The 16,121-nt window shown below is 50.3% G+C and overlaps 1 protein-coding gene across 6 annotated transcripts in view; it reads left to right on the top strand.

Moving 5' to 3' along the window:
- Positions 1–16,121, top strand: part of CAMK4 (calcium/calmodulin dependent protein kinase IV) — a 279,198-nt gene that overhangs the window by 245,292 nt on the left and 17,785 nt on the right. For all 6 annotated transcript variants that reach the window (XR_007409514.1, XR_007409513.1, XM_035714404.2 and 3 more), the window contains 2 exons: positions 8,343–8,433; positions 10,444–10,518. Coding sequence is in view for 4 of the 6 variants with exons in the window: in XM_035714404.2 (XP_035570297.1) it covers positions 8,343–8,433; positions 10,444–10,518 (166 nt within the window). In the remaining 2 variants the exon portion in view is untranslated. The remainder of the gene's footprint in view (positions 1–8,342; positions 8,434–10,443; positions 10,519–16,121) is intronic.

The following is a 16,121-nucleotide window of genomic DNA, read 5'->3' as shown; positions in this document are numbered from 1 at the left end:
TGGCTAAGTATTATTAGCCAGTGAGTACAGTATGTTTCATTAGCACACAGATGCTCAGCCTTATTTCAGTTAAATTTATCAAAGTGATGTTGCTATGGAAATACGCTGCGTCAGGGGCACCTGGGTGGCTCAGCATCTGCCTTCGGCTCAGGTCGTGACCCGGGGTCCTGAGATCAAGTCCTGCATCGGGCTCCCTGCCTGGGTCTCTGCCTCTCTCTCTCTCTCTCTCTCTCTCTCTGTGTGTGTCTCAAGAATAAATAAATAACATCTTTTTTAAAAAAGTGAATTCTTATAAAATCCTTAAAAAATGTACTTGTTCCCCTACCTTGATTACTCTGCAGATAGAGTATTTGTCATTTTATGCTGTTTTTCTTTTTTTAAAAATATTCTTTATTTAAATTCCATGTAGTTAACATATACTGCATTATTAGTTTCTGAGGTAGAATTTAATGATTCATCAGGTGCGTGTAACACGCAGTGCTCATCCCATCCCGTGCCCTCCTTCATGCCCAGCACCCAGTGACCCCATCCCTCCACCTCCTCTCCTCCACCGGCCCTCAGTGTGTTTCCTGAGTTCAGGGTCCTTTATGGTTTGCCTCCCTCTCTTTATTCATCTTATTTTTTCCTTTCTTTACCCTGTGTTCATCTGTTTCTTAAATTCCACATATGAGTGAAATCATATGGTATTTGTCTTTCTCTCATTAACTTACTCTTTATGCTTTTTTAAAAAAAGATTTTATTTATTTATTCATGAGAGACACAGAGAGAGAGGCAGACACAGGCAGAGGTAGAAGCAGGCTCCCCGCAGGGACCCCGATGCGGCACTCGATCCCAGGACCCCAGAATCACGCCCTGACCCAAAGGCAGATGCTAAACCGCTAAGCCACCCAGGGATCCCCTATATGCTTTTTTCTTGAAAGATAATATATTTCTAAAAAATTGAGCCAGCAAATTAATTGTGCTTCTCTGCCTCTTCCTTTTCTGCCCCCTTTTTCTTCTTCTTTTTATTCCTTAAGGTTTTAATTACATTCATATACAACTGGTTATTTACTCTTCCAGTTTCTTTATTAAAAGTTACGATTAGTCAAGATTCAGTAGTTAGATGCTACAGTTGTCAGATTTATTATTTCTTTCTCCACTAAATTGTTAGGTTTTAGAGATCTTCCAAAATGGCCTTTTAGTTTTTAATGTTTCCTTGCTTATCTCTGGTTAACTTTATGATTATTTTCAACCCTTGGTTTATTGTAGAATAACCAACTATCTCATTTCTCAATTTTTCCTCTCCTTTTGTCTACTTGTGATGAATCCCCATGGTTTAATCTGTAGCTAAGATCAACAATATCGTGATAGGGTCTCTTTATTCAAAATTGGGTATTTTTTAATCAGTTCTACGTCACTGATACGATATTATAAAATGTATTTGTACAATTTCCCATGAGTACATAATTTTGATGGGCATCTACCCCCTCAGTTTCCTTTTCTCCACTTTTCTGTGTAGAGTGATCTTGGGTGATCTTGATAGGATCTAACCTCTTGATGAGGTTAGAGGTGTGCGTGTCATTTAAAACCCAGTCTGAAAATAAAGGGCAGTGTGCGTGTTATTCAGCTCTTAAACTGCCCTTGTTATGTCTTCAGATGCTCTAAGAAGCTTTCAAAGTATGGTCTAAGGATTCCTGAAGGGTCCCCGAGACCCTCCTTTCAGAGGGTCTGTGAGGTCAAAACTGTTTTGTCATAATATGAAGGAATTTCCTTTCACTTAGGAAAGTACGATGGAATTTTCCAGGGTCTGTATCGTGTGTGATTTTACAATAGACAACACAGAAGCAGATCGGAGAATATATTAAGCAAGAAATCAAAGAAATTTCTAAAACTTTAAAACAACAACACAGCACTCGTTACTTTTTTTGTTTTAGAAAATAGTTATATTTTTATTAGAAAATATTTATGTTTACTATATCATGAGTTTATTGCTTTTTAAAAATAAAGTGTATTTTTTTAATTTCTCAGTTTTAACCATTAACATAGTAACTAAGGTTAGATAGAACTCATGTAAGCAAAAGCTCTTGGAGGTTCTCAATATTCTTTTTTACTATAAAGGGGTTCTGAGAACAAGCCGTTTGAGAACTGGGGCTCTGAAAGTGTTGCAGCTTCTAACAATCGTATTTTCTTGGGGGGAAGACAAGAGGTCATATTCCACGTTTTCCTTTTTGCTTGGCCTTTTAGCGTGAGATACTGTAAAAGGTAAAAATACTCACTGTTCTTTAAAGACAATCAGTGGGTCCAAGCAAAAATAAAAGAGTGACTCCTTCCGTTTTGTCAGTCAAATACATGTAAACGTCTCCTACCAAATGTGTATGTGATTATACGTCAACTTTTAATAATCTCTCTACAGCAAGAATTTATAGCAAATGATCTCATTTCTCGATCTCTGCCTATATTTCTAAAAGCCAGGATCGTGACCTTCATGATTTCATTGCTTTGTTTTGTTTTTAAATATGTTCCTCCTTAGTCTGTTATTTTCCCTCAAATGTTTCTTCTGCTCTCTGGCCCGGCTCTCCTCTGTGGAGTGCCCCATGGTGTCGTTTAGTTTTGTTTTGTCTTAGTTTGGACTTCGAACAGCAAACTCCGGCTTCTGTCCGGACGGCCAGGCCGGTGCTCGGGCCAGTGCTCAGCCCGTGTAGCCGGTCCCTGCGGGGCCGCGCTCGGGAGCCCGGACACTGCCGCGCGGGCTGCTGTCCCCAGCGCCCCGGCCCACTGCGGCGGCTGCGGCGAGCCTGGGCCCCGCCTGGCCTCCGCCTCGGAGCCCGCGTGTGCGGCGCCGCGTGGCGGGTCCTCCGCCGCCTTCCGTGGCCTGCGGCCCGCGGCCCAGCTGCTCCGGGGCTGTCACGCTCCACGCCGCGGAGCTGCCCGGACTCGCCCGGGGGTCGAGGCCATGACCCTGCAGGGGAGGCGCCGGCCCCGTGGGTTCTCGCGGGCCGGGCTCGGGGAGCCCCTGGGAACCTCGTCCTTGTGCCAGCGCGGCCTCGGCACCTGCGACTGCCAGGAGCCCCGCCGCCTCCTCCCGGTGCCCGCCGCCTCCTCCCGGTGCCCGCCTCCTCCCGCTGCCCGCCTCCTCCCGCTGCCCTCCTCCTCCTCCCGGTGCCCGCCGCCTCCTCCCGGTGCCCGCCGCCTCCTCCCGGTGCCCGCCGCCTCCTCCCGCTGCCCGCCTCCTCCCGCTGCCCGCCTCCTCCCGCTGCCCTCCTCCTCCTCCCGGTGCCCGCCGCCTCCTCCCGGTGCCCGCCGCCTCCTCCCGGTGCCCGCCGCCTCCTCCCGGTGCCCGCCGCCTCCTCCCGGTGCCCGCCGCCTCCTCCCGCTGCCCGCCTCCTCCCGCTGCCCGCCTCCTCCCGCTGCCCGCCTCCTCCTCCCGCTGCCCTCCTCCTCCTCCCGCTGCCCTCCTCCTCCTCCCGCTGCCCTCCTCCTCCCGCTGCCCGCCTCCTCCCGCTGCCCGCCTCCTCCCGCTGCCCGCCTCCTCCTCCCGCTGCCCTCCTCCTCCTCCCGCTGCCCTCCTCCTCCTCCCGCTGCCCGCCTCCTCCCGCTGCCCTCCTCCTCCTCCCGGTGCCCGCCGCCTCCTCCCGGTGCCCGCCGCCTCCTCCCGCTGCCCGCCTCCTCCCGCTGCCCTCCTCCTCCTCCCGGTGCCCGCCTCCTCCTCCCGGTGCCCGCCTCCTCCTCCCGGTGCCCGCCGCCTCCTCCCGGTGCCCGCCTCCTCCCGCTGCCCTCCTCCTCCTCCCGGTGCCCGCCTCCTCCTCCCGGTGCCCGCCTCCTCCCGGTGCCCGCCGCCTCCTCCCGCTGCCCTCCTCCTCCTCCCGGTGCCCGCCGCCTCCTCCCGGTGCCCGCCGCCTCCTCCCGGTGCCCGCCTCCTCCCGCTGCCCTCCTCCTCCTCCCGGTGCCCGCCTCCTCCGGTGCCCGCCGCCTCCTCCCGCTGCCCTCCTCCTCCTCCCGCTGCCCTCCTCCTCCTCCCGGTGCCCGCCTCCTCCCGGTGCCCGCCGCCTCCTCCCGCTGCCCTCCTCCTCCTCCCGCTGCCCTCCTCCTCCTCCCGGTGCCCGCCGCCTCCTCCCGGTGCCCGCCTCCTCCCGCTGCCCTCCTCCTCCTCCCGCTGCCCGCCTCCTCCTCCCGGTGCCCGCCGCCTCCTCCCGCTGCCCGCCTCCTCCCGCTGCCCTCCTCCTCCTCCCGGTGCCCGCCGCCTCCTCCCGGTGCCCGCCTCCTCCCGCTGCCCTCCTCCTCCTCCCGGTGCCCGCCTCCTCCCGTGCCCGCCGCCTCCTCCCACTGCCCTCCTCCTCCTCCCGCTGCCCGCCTCCTCCTCCCGGTGCCCGCCGCCTCCTCCCGCTGCCCGCCTCCTCCCGCTGCCCTCCTCCTCCTCCCGGTGCCCGCCGCCTCCTCCCGGTGCCCGCCGCCTCCTCCCGGTGCCCGCCTCCTCCCGCTGCCCGCCTCCTCCCGCTGCCCTCCTCCTCCTCCCGGTGCCCGCCTCCTCCTCCCGGTGCCCGCCGCCTCCTCCCGGTGCCCGCCTCCTCCCGGTGCCCTCCTCCTCCTCCCGGTGCCCGCCGCCTCCTCCCGGTGCCCTCCTCCTCCTCCCGGTGCCCGCCTCCTCCCGGTGCCCGCCGCCTCCTCCCGCTGCCCTCCTCCTCCTCCCGCTGCCCTCCTCCTCCTCCCGGTGCCCGCCTCCTCCCGGTGCCCGCCGCCTCCTCCCGCTGCCCTCCTCCTCCTCCCGCTGCCCTCCTCCTCCTCCCGGTGCCCGCCGCCTCCTCCCGGTGCCCGCCTCCTCCCGCTGCCCTCCTCCTCCTCCCGCTGCCCGCCTCCTCCTCCCGGTGCCCGCCGCCTCCTCCCGCTGCCCGCCTCCTCCCGCTGCCCTCCTCCTCCTCCCGGTGCCCGCCGCCTCCTCCCGGTGCCCGCCGCCTCCTCCCGGTGCCCGCCTCCTCCCGCTGGCCCTCCTCCTCCTCCCGGTGCCCGCCTCCTCCCGGTGCCCGCCGCCTCCTCCCACTGCCCTCCTCCTCCTCCCGCTGCCCGCCTCCTCCTCCCGGTGCCCGCCGCCTCCTCCCGCTGCCCGCCTCCTCCCGCTGCCCTCCTCCTCCTCCCGGTGCCCGCCGCCTCCTCCCGGTGCCCGCCGCCTCCTCCCGGTGCCCGCCTCCTCCCGCTGCCCGCCTCCTCCCGCTGCCCTCCTCCTCCTCCCGGTGCCCGCCTCCTCCTCCCGGTGCCCGCCGCCTCCTCCCGGTGCCCGCCTCCTCCCGCTGCCCGCCTCCTCCCGCTGCCTCCTCCTCCTCCCGGTGCCCGCCGCCTCCTCCCGGTGCCGCCGCCTCCCTCCCGCTGCCCTCCTCCTCCTCCCGGTGGCCCGCCGCCTCCTCCCGTGCCCGCCTCCTCCTCCCGTTGCCCGCCGCAGTCCTCCCGGTGCACGCCGCCTCCGCCCGCTGCCCGCCTCCTCTCTCCCGGTGCCCGCCGCCTCCTCCCGGTACCACACCCGCCCCGCCTGCCTCCTCGGTGCCCTCCTCCTCCTTCCGGTGCCGCCGCCTCCTCTCCGGTTCCCGCCCGCCTCTCCCGTGCCCGCCTCCTCCCGTTTGCCCCGCCTCTCCTCCTCCCGGTGCCCTCCTCCTCCTCCCTGTGCCCGCCTCCTCCTCCCGGTGCCTCCTCCTCCTCCCGGTGCCTGCCGCCTCCTCCCGGTGCCCTCCTCCTCCTCCTGGTGCCCGCCTCCCGGTGCCCGCCGCCTCCTCCCGGTACCCCGCCGCCTCCTCCCGGTGCCCGCCTCCTCCTCCCGGTGCCCGCCGCCTCCTCCCGGTGCCCGCCGCCTCCTCCCGGTGCCCGCCTCCTCCCGGTGCCCGCCTCCTCCTCCCGGTGCCCTCCTCCTCCTCCCGGTGCCCGCCTCCTCCTCCCGGTGCCCTCCTCCTCCTCCCGGTGCCTGCCGCCTCCTCCCGGTGCCCTCCTCCTCCTCCTGGTGCCCGCCTCCCGGTGCCCGCCGCCTCCTCCCGGTGCCCTCCTCCTCCTCCCGGTGCCCGCCTCCTCCCGTTGCCCTCCTCCTCCTCCCGGTGCCCGCCGCCTCCTCCCGGTGCCCTCCTCCTCCTCCCGGTGCCCGCCTCCTCCCCCCGGTGCCCCCCACCTCCTCCCAGTGCCCGCCTCCCGGTGCCCACCACCTCCTCCCGGTGCCCGCCGCCTCCTCCCGGTGCCCACCACCTCCTCCCACTGCCCTCCTCCTCCTCCTGGTGCCCTCCTCCTCCTCCCGGTGCCCACTGCCTCCCGGTGCCCTCCTCCTCCTCCTGGTGCCCGCCACCTCCTCCCGGTGCCCGCCGCCTCCTCTCTCTGCCTTCCTCCTTCTCCCGGTGCCCGCCGCCTCCCGGTGCCCTCCTCCTCCTCCCCGTGCCCGCCGCCTCCTCCCCGTGCCCGCCTCGCCCATGCCTCCCGGCGAGCCTGCGACCAGGTGGTGCGGCCCCAGGAGGCAGCAGGCCCAGGGCCTCCGTCCGGCACCCCACACACCCCCAAGCCCGCGAGCTGCCCGCAGCCCCGGTCAGCAGCTCAGCCTGACACCCTGTCCCTGACGTCTCCATCCAAACCTTCTGTTTTTCTCAAGTGAGCTGCATATGACTCCTGTCCCCAGACCACTGAGTGACACCCGGCAGGCCCCACACACTGTGACCTCTGCACTGCCCACTTCTCTTACTTGCCTTGCAGAGAAACAAAAGACTTCTTCCCTCCCCTAGACTGAAAAGGAGAAAAACTGAAGTGCCCCAGCAGTTTTTTCTTTTAACCTCAACAGAAAATTGGGCAAAGAATATAAATGGGGAGTTGATGCAAGAGGAAAACCAAAAGGCATGTACTATAGCAGTAATCAGGAAAAGACAAACTAAACCAAACTTAAGATGCAGTGTTTACACTGTAGCTCCACAAAAGTTAAAAGTACAGATTTGGTGAAGATGTCAGGAAAACAAACACATTGTTTGTGTGAGTAAATATTGATGGAGTCTTTTAGGAGAATGATTTTGCAACATATGTAAGAATTTAAAATATGCCTTTTGACCCCACCAGACCTGCTTCCAGCTGCCTGTCCTAGAGAAACACTAGCAAAAACACCCAAATACCCAAGTACTAGAAGACTTATTACTGCATTATTTGTAATTTTTTAAAACTTGACTGTTGATCAGAAAGGGACTAGCAAAATAAATTATGATGCATCCAACAAAATGGATGCAACTGTTAAGTAGAATAAACTGTAGTGATTTGTGGGAAAGGTTTCAAAGCCATATTGTTAAATGAAAAAAAAGCAGTGTCGAAAATTAATAGTAATCCTACATTTATGTAAGAAAATGGAAAAATCAGGAGTATCTCCTTGCATACATATATTCATATTTGTGAATTGATAGAAAAACTTGCAAACCACTTCATAGTGATGAGTAATTACTTTTGGAGAGGGTCTGAGACGAGGGGAAGCAGGATCAGGTAGGATTTCCACATTCACAGTGAGAGGATATTACATGGTGATAACACATAATTTACAAAATAACTTAAAATATAATAAAATGAGTAGGGTTGCTACAGGCATTCCATAAGATCATCTCAGATATGCCACTAGGTATTGATAGTTGGATTTACTAATCCTGAGGAAGGCCTAAGAGAGCATTCATCACCTTTATTTTTTTTCTAAGATTTTATTTATTTATTCATGAAAGACGGGGGGGGGGCAGAGACACAGGCAGGGGGAGAAGCAGGCTCCATGCAGGGAGCCCGAAGCAGGACTTGATCCCAGGTCTCCAGGATCGCGCCCTGGGCTGAAGGCGGCGCTAAACCGCTGAGCCACCCGGGCTGCCCCATTCATCACCTTTAAACAATATTTATCCTATTAAGGATCGTCCTTTATAATAATTACTCCCATCTAAAATTCTTGTTCAAACAGTAATTATAAAGTCTTCACTATGGTTGGGAGCTTCTAGGATGACACATAAAATGATACTTTTCAGATAATAAGCCAGACAAATTTGCATATACAGAACCTTGACTTAATATAATAATTAGCAGATTTGAACTGATACATTAATATGCATGAAGAGAATTGCAACTAATATTCTCTGAGGAGCAAATATTTTATTTCTGGCAGTTGATTTTATGCACATTAAACTGTATTTCACTTTTAGGTAACTGTATATAAGCTGTTCTTGAATTATGAATAGTATTTTCCTAAATGGTGTTTATTTTTAAATCATCATATGCATGTGTGGTTGAATCATATGACATAGTAAAGATTATTCTAGTTCTGAAAAGATTAAACATAAATGTTGGAACCATAAATACAGTTACTGGAATGTTAATTCATTATGTTCCCTATTTAGTACCTACATGAAAATGGGATTGTCCATCGTGATCTCAAACCAGAGAATCTTCTCTATGCAACTCCAGCCCCAGATGCACCACTAAAAATCGGTGAGGACATTTCCAGAAATCTTATGACCCCTTTCCTGTAGCAGAAAAAACTTATTCCATGGAATTTTAAAATATTGTTCCATCCAGTTTTGCCTCCATTTAACTTCCTTGGATAGTTGATGTCTGTAAAGGAATAATGCATTGTTTTTGGAGGTCTGTGTTCTTTCCTGATATATTAACCTGGAATCAGTGCCTAGAAATTGGTGCTCCAGGTTGGGACATAAAGGAAACATAGCTCTTAGAAATCACAGGGACTTCAGAAGGTGATGGTGTATTTTGTAGATAAATTTATACAGAAGAAAAATCACAGATAATATAACCTCTTTTTTTTGTTACTTTTTATCACATAAATTAGTTGGAGCTTAATTTTAGATACTCAAGGACTTTGACACAAAATGCTTAGTACATATCAGTGAATTTAGGATCTGACTCACTTGTTTATTTGAACAGAGATAACTGAGATCTGTCTTTCCCAGAGTGCCCTCCCTAGAACACTGGTTCCTCAATTGAGTGCGCAAGCGTAAAATACTATAATTTCCTTTGAGGGAAGTGGCAGTGGTTTGTGGAAGCGCTAAGGTTGGTCAAATAAGTTAGGAAATGCCAACTTAAACAAGATTTATTTCCTTAGGACTTCCCAAAACTTTAAAAGTACTACTAATTTGTGAACTGACATCTAAATTAGTACATTCTGAGGCTTTTTCCCAAGCCTTATTTGACTCTGGGAACCTTGTTTTTTCTCCCAGTAAGAATTTTGAAGAACTACAAAGGTGAACTTTGTGAAATTCCAAACTATTCAAAGAGTTCTTTAAATTGATGTTTTAGAAAAAAGTATACTAAATGTTACTTTCCCTGTCTTTTCATTTGGAAATAATAATAAGAGAACTTATTTTACAGGCGTTCTCCTTAGCAGAATCCGTGTTAAATCCTCTGAAGGACATTGCTCTTTTGCTACTGGCCTGTATAATGTTAATCTGCTAAGTTCGCTGCATTAGAAGTGTTAACACCTTTGAAAATTAAGTTATACATATCATGGAAGAGCCCAGACAACATAATGTGCTTTATGAATGCAAGAACCCAAAGAAAAAAAATACATACCCAAGTCCTGCCAGGCGGCCAGCTTGTTCTTGTAATCACTCCTGAAAGGCAGGGAACAGCAGGGAGACTTCCATTTCCTTTGACATCACTTTCAAAGATTTTATCCTTAAAGAAATGTCTTTAAATGGATGGACAGATACTAATTTAGACAGGAGAGGCTTTCTTTCTGAAGGACTTCCTGCCGCTTTCCCTGATAAGAATCAGCACCTCCGTGGAAATGTGGGTTTATCTTTGAAGGTCTAAAATGGCATCAATTCTCTACCTGCCTCTCTTGAAGAATGGCCTTGAACTGTTTCCTGATGTTTCCTGAGCGAAAGAGATGTAGCCCAGCAAGGAGACCATAATGGTAGCAACTCTGGGTGATGTTTTACCGGAGTAATATTCTGAGGAATAAATAAAGAGGATATTTGGAAAAAAACAGAACAAAACAAAACATCATATTCCTCATCTGAAAGTAAATCCTTTTCCGTGAGATATACTAAGGAATTACTTTATTTTGAAGCAGAATGAACCTTTTGCTATTTCTGTTCATGTCTGTGACATTCACAAAAGCCTAATTTTTATTTTGATCTCTTCCGGTGCATTACCAATTGTACCTTAGAGTTACTGTTTCATAAATTAGACAAAATGCAACTGTTGCTTCAAGAAGAAACAGCTTATTTGCTAAAAGCTAGGAATGATAGAGAAGAGCATAAAATGTATTTGGGAGTCATATTTTTCTCCAATTTAAAGCAAGATTGGAATTATTATTATTTTTCAGTTTCCTCTCCCAGATGAGTGGTCCCCTTCTATATCTGCCTGTCATCAGATACAAAAACAAATTAGTCCGTTTTATTTTAAATAACAGAAGTGTCTGTCATCTCATAAAAGCTGAGAAAAGACCTGATTCACTAAATTTTTCTCTTGTGTTGTTAGCTGATTTTGGACTCTCTAAGATTGTGGAACATCAAGTACTCATGAAGACAGTGTGTGGAACCCCAGGCTACTGCGGTATGCTCTTTAATACTGATGTTTACTTTTATTGCTATTGGAAATCTATTTTTGTTTAGTGATTTAATTTCTTAACTCCTAATATCTCTAAAGTGTTTACTGTGTGGGGGCTCCTGGGTGGCATAGTCGGTTAGGCGTCTGACTCTTGATTTCAATTCAGGTCATGATCTCAGGGTCATAGGGTTGAGCCGCACGTCGAGCTCCACGTTTAGCGGGGACCATGCTTGGGATTTTCCCACTCCCTTACCCTCTGCCTCTCCCCCCACTTTCTCTCTCTGTAAAAGATAAAAATAAGTGTTTTAAAACACTTACAATATGATGCAAGTGTCCATGAGGAAGGCATATAGAAATGACACGCAGACCACTTCTGCATGAAGGGTTCAGTGATGTCAGTTTGAGGGCACCCCTCTTAGGAAAAGAGGGAGCCCCAAGGGGTGAGCACTGGGTGCTCTGCACCTGTCTTTGGGGCAGTAGCTCCTCTTGAACCCACTCTGGGGTAGAAGGACAGTTACCAAGAAAGAGGGCAGGGAAATAGCTTTGTTTGTGGTTGGAAGTAGGACGGTGAGCCCTCAGTCACTTTCCTTACCTGCTTTTATTTGGGAAGGTGTGTGAGGAGTTCAGACAACATTTAGGACAACATAGTCCCTAGTCCGTCCTCACTGAAGCCATACACCTAGCCCTACTAAGACAACGGCCTGAGGCGGGGTCCCCACCAAGGGCCCCAGTCTCTGGACATGGAACGTGTGACAGTCCTCACACCTGAGAACCGCATAACTGACTCGTTTTGACATCAGCCTGTAGAAGGCACAGTTAGATATCCACTGAAGCAAATATGTGACAGAACTGTACTGCTAGAAGAAGCTGTAAAGTTCACTTAATAACATTCTCATTTCGCGTTCCAGAGCATGACTTTCCCAAGATTCCCTGTGTAGTTGTTAGTGGGCCAGAGATGAGAATTCATGTAGCCAACGTCCTAAAAACAGATTTACAGAACTCCCTCCTCAAAAAAGCAATATAGATAAAAATCAATACATCTTTCCTTCATAGAAATATTTACCAGTTATTGTTTATAGCTTAAAATGGTTTTTAAAAGCTTTTATTTTTAAGTAATCTCTGAACCCAATGTAGGGCTCAAACTCATGACCCCAAGATCAAGAGTCACATGCGGAGCCAGCCAGGTGCCCCTAAAATGTTTTCTATTTTAGTGTTTTAAATCCCAATGTATAACTTGATCATTGTAAGATGTAAAAATCCAAGCATATGTAATCACTCTTAATAGTCTTATGCATTCTCCTTCATCTTTCTCCATGTTTCCTTAGTCACATAAATATTTTGTAAGTTTGCTTTTAACTCATTAGTTTCCCTAGTGAATCGAAAATATTATTTCCTTGTTTCTCAATTGTCTGTAAACCCAAGTAATTACACAGAATGAAGTATAACCTATCTTTCTGTTAAATCTTTACATTGTGCCAAATATTCTTGTTCTGGATCTTAAACTCCTTGACAACAAGGGTAGTTTTTCAACTGATAAATTCAGAAAACTCCAAGTAACGGTAGCTTGAACAAGATAGAAGTTGCTTTCTCTCACCCAGACCTTTCCTATCTCGCTCTAGCATTCTTTAGCTTGCTTCCTCAGGGTCCAGAATGGCTGCTTGAAATCACTCATTACATCTGTGTTCTACGAGAGGAAGGGGGGACAAGAATGTACCTTTTCACTATTAAATAGACTTGCTAAAGCTCCATGTCACTTCCACCCACACTTATTGGCCAGTCCTTGGTTACCGCCTGCACGCTGTGTCGTTTGGCTAGACATGCTGGGCCCCCAAGTGAATTCAGGGTCGTCTTCCCAAGTATGAGTATTGCATCAGACCTCACTAGCTCTACCACAGACTTAATAAGAGGAGGATTCCCAGTCCTAGAAAAGAACCCACTGAACTGCACCATGTTCCCTGTCGGCATCCTCTTGTTTTGTTTTGTTGTTGTTGTTGTTCTGGGTTTTTTTAAATATATTTTCCTTAGAACTGTTAGCTGACACCCTCTCCCCGACCCTTTCCTTCTGATGGTGCCATAGATATTTCCCCTCTCTCTAATTTGTGTGTCCTTATTTATCGTCCTCCTCTATTTCTTTCGTGCCTCCCTATCTCCAAGACTTAAGAAGAAAAAAAAGGAACCCCGAATTTAGTACTGCGTACCAAGCAAGGTTGCCCGTTTGTGAGTTCTCACTGCTGACCACAGTCGGTAGAAGCTTTGAACGAGAATTGACAGAAGAGTGATAGAGCACAGTAAGGACTTCCCAAAAGGAAGCTGGTGGGCAGTTTAGTGATCATCATGTGGTAGCAGTGTCCCAAAGAGGTAGGTAGGCTGGAGCTGCTGCCCGAGAATTTGCAGCCCTGTAGCGGGAGGTTGGGGCGAGCCAGTCCTCTAGCCATCCTTCAGGGCCCCTGCTGTGATGACCAGACGGCCGCGTCCTCTCAGTGGCTTTGGTAATAGTGATAAGAACAGTTCTTTGTTGCAGCACACGGAGCAGTCATTCTGGGAGGGAATGATCCACTCATTGGTAAAACGAACAGTGAACGTCTCGCAGATGCCGTGTTAGGCTCCGAGATGACAGGAGGGAGAGCCATATGGTCTTGTCCTCAAGGACTTCATGGGCTATTTAGGAAGAAACGGCCATATCCAGTAAACCAGTTTGTTAGGATAGCTTCTCCGTTTATCTCAGCTCAAAGCTTGAGGGAACTTGATCCTCCCTAAAGAAGTCTTTAGAGAGGAGGGCATGTGAGCTGGACCCGGAAAGTTGAGTAGGAGTTCAGCAAGGAAAGAGGTGGCCACGGGCCTTCGTGGGCAGGCGAAGGAGAAGTCGGGGAGAAGCGCCAGCCCCTGGCAGCGTGCAGCCTGCTGGTTGCTCTGTGACTTCACACGACTGCAACATAGGTTCTTCGGTACAGAGACTACAGATGCGCTTGGAGAGGTAGCAGCGACCATATTTTTTAAAACAATCTATAGAGCAGGCTAAGGAATTCAGAATAGTGTCCTGCCAAGGTCCTTAATCAGGGCAATTATATTTTAAAATCAAATCTGTATCTCACAGATACCTTGATAATGACATTATGGGAGATGGATTGGACGGAGACAAGAGTTCAAAAGAAGATAAATTAGAAAGTATTATAAATTCTCTTTCCTGTCCTTCTGCTGTCAGAAGTCTACACACAGGGTGCTGTCGCTCCCATAAATAGCTTCTCAGCATAATGAATGCGATCTGTTCTACATCCAGTCATTTACTTTTTTTAAAATATAAAATGATTATAAAAATACTACTTCAGACTCCTGTCGCTGCCATAAACAGGCCCGTCTTGCAGATCGTGTCATCTACTAATGGAGGCTTGGTTTCCGTTGCTCTTCGTGTTTCCCTGCAGATACCCACGCCACCCCGAGGCTAGTAACGGGGTGACCGAGTGTTACCCAGATAATCCCGTTGCGGCGCTGTGGGTACAGGCTCACCAGGAAGCAGTGATTTGCTATATTATAAGAAAAGGGGGAGAAGCAGAGAGGAAGCCGGGCGTGGAAGGAGGAAGGATGGAGAGGGAAACTAGAAGTGCTCTGTGGACTCCCAAGTGCTAAACATAGGTGCGGAATTACTATTGTGTAGGCAGAGGCAGGCTCGGAAGTCAAAACCAAGTAAGTTTGGACCTTGGTACAAGATCAAGGTCTAAATTATATGTAAATAGGCATATATTTATTCATACATACTCTGGATCCAAAGGAAATACACTAAATTTTACTTAAAGTGGGAGTAGAGGTGGAGGCTGGGTTTTTAGGGTGCTCCTGTGTATAACAACCCAGAGGACCCTGGAAAGACTGAGTCAGGGACAAACAAGTCACAGAAACCCCAGGGCACGGGAGGTGGATGACCTACAGCAGAGGAAGGATGCACAGTTGAAATACTTAAAAATTAACACAGTAATGAATATTTCTGTTTGCCTGTCTTATAAGCAGACTGTTTATCGGCAAGGCCGAAGCCCCTGTGAGGGCCGCTGGGTTCTAGCATCTCTCCCTGCACCACCTGTAAGCTCTGCCAACCGTTTGCTGTGTCTCCTCGGAGAAGACTCGGTGGGGAGGAATCTGCCGTTGGTAGGATGAGTTGGAAACGAGACCCAGTGCGAGACTGGTGGGAATCCCCATTGCCCTGCAGAAGGCGTGACTCACACCGACACTTTACACTTGACTGAAAACGCATCTGAAGCCCAACTAGTTGGTGGAGAGGAGAGGCGTGAGCTCGTCCCCTTGCTCGTTGCAAGATGACTTCCGGGCCGGTCATCCTCCCATTCACCGGGTCTTGTTTCCTCCTTTACTGGGAGGCTTTCTCGTTCCATCTTTTCAGGGACGGGCTGTGTGTATTATACCATCTGTCATTTGTCAGGAAATACACAAGTGAGAAGCACCCATTCAGTCTCATTCACAGAACCTTTACCCCGGGCTATTAATAACAGAGGGTTCTCCTATAAGTGAATTGCAAAAGAAAAATCACAGATGCTGTGTGTTTAAGCAAATACTCATTATTTCCTGGGAAATGTGCCCAGTTGAAAATAAACTCCAGGCCAGAAAATTAAAATCTGTGATCCAGATAAATGAAATCAACGAGTAGTGCCCTGAAATGACCATGAAAAGATTCTCCACATCTTGTTGGGAAAAGAAATAGGTCTCAACCACCCCACCCCCCGCCGCCCCCAAATCCATTAGGTTAGGGCTCCTGATAGATGGGCCACAGTGTACGCACTCCTACTACCAAGATGTCTTGAGTGGTTTTGCCGTTTGAGGCCTGAAGCCCGGGCTTGCTCACCCTGCCCATGCCAAGCACAAAAAAGAAGAACAAGCTGTTAGAGTAGAAGACAATCTGAGAAAGGGCGAGATTAGAGAGTGTCTCTGTCTAATCCTGATTTCTATTTCATAAGCTTAGTTGATTGAACTATGTACGTTCATCTTTTGTACTTCTACCTATCTACCCAAATTCTATTTGCAGGGTCTAGAAGCTGTTAAATTTATTTTCTGTTGGCCTTTGCCAGGGTCCCATTAGAGATGATCCTATGTTGTTCCACGTTGTTATGTCTTAAAGAAATAGCTTATTCTGGTCACTATATCACAGTTAAAGACACTGTTTCAGTAGTCTGGAGTGAGACAGAACAGATTTCTGTCCACGTGTGTGACCAATGTAGGGGTATTTAAGTGAAGGCAAAGAAGTAAGTCTAATAATCTAAAATATAAGCTTTCAGAATACTTACATTAAGAGATGGACTTTTGTTCACCTCCACGGGACTAAGGAGCTAGGGTGAGATCAGAGTGTCAGATTATACTGGTAATCTAACCCCCTGGAGGGTGGTCTCACCTGAGAACAAATGAGATACCCACAGCAATGACCTTCTTTTCATAGTGAATCTAAGAAACAGCAGAGGAGCACAGAGTAAAATGTCAAATGCAGGGACTATGATCTAATGCCTGACAGGCTGGGCTGTGTACGCAGGGTCCTGTGGGGCCAGCAAGGGACGGAGGGGAAGCAGGCAGCGGAGGCCGGGTGGGCGGGGGAAGCGTGCCCGGGCCCATCTCCCTTT

Source organism: Canis lupus, chromosome 3 (assembly GCF_003254725.2).
Source record: "Canis lupus dingo isolate Sandy chromosome 3, ASM325472v2, whole genome shotgun sequence".
NCBI classification, from domain to species: domain Eukaryota; kingdom Metazoa; phylum Chordata; class Mammalia; order Carnivora; family Canidae; genus Canis; species Canis lupus.
Note: the sequence above shows the minus strand (reverse complement) of the source record. Positions and strands in the feature narration are given on the sequence as shown.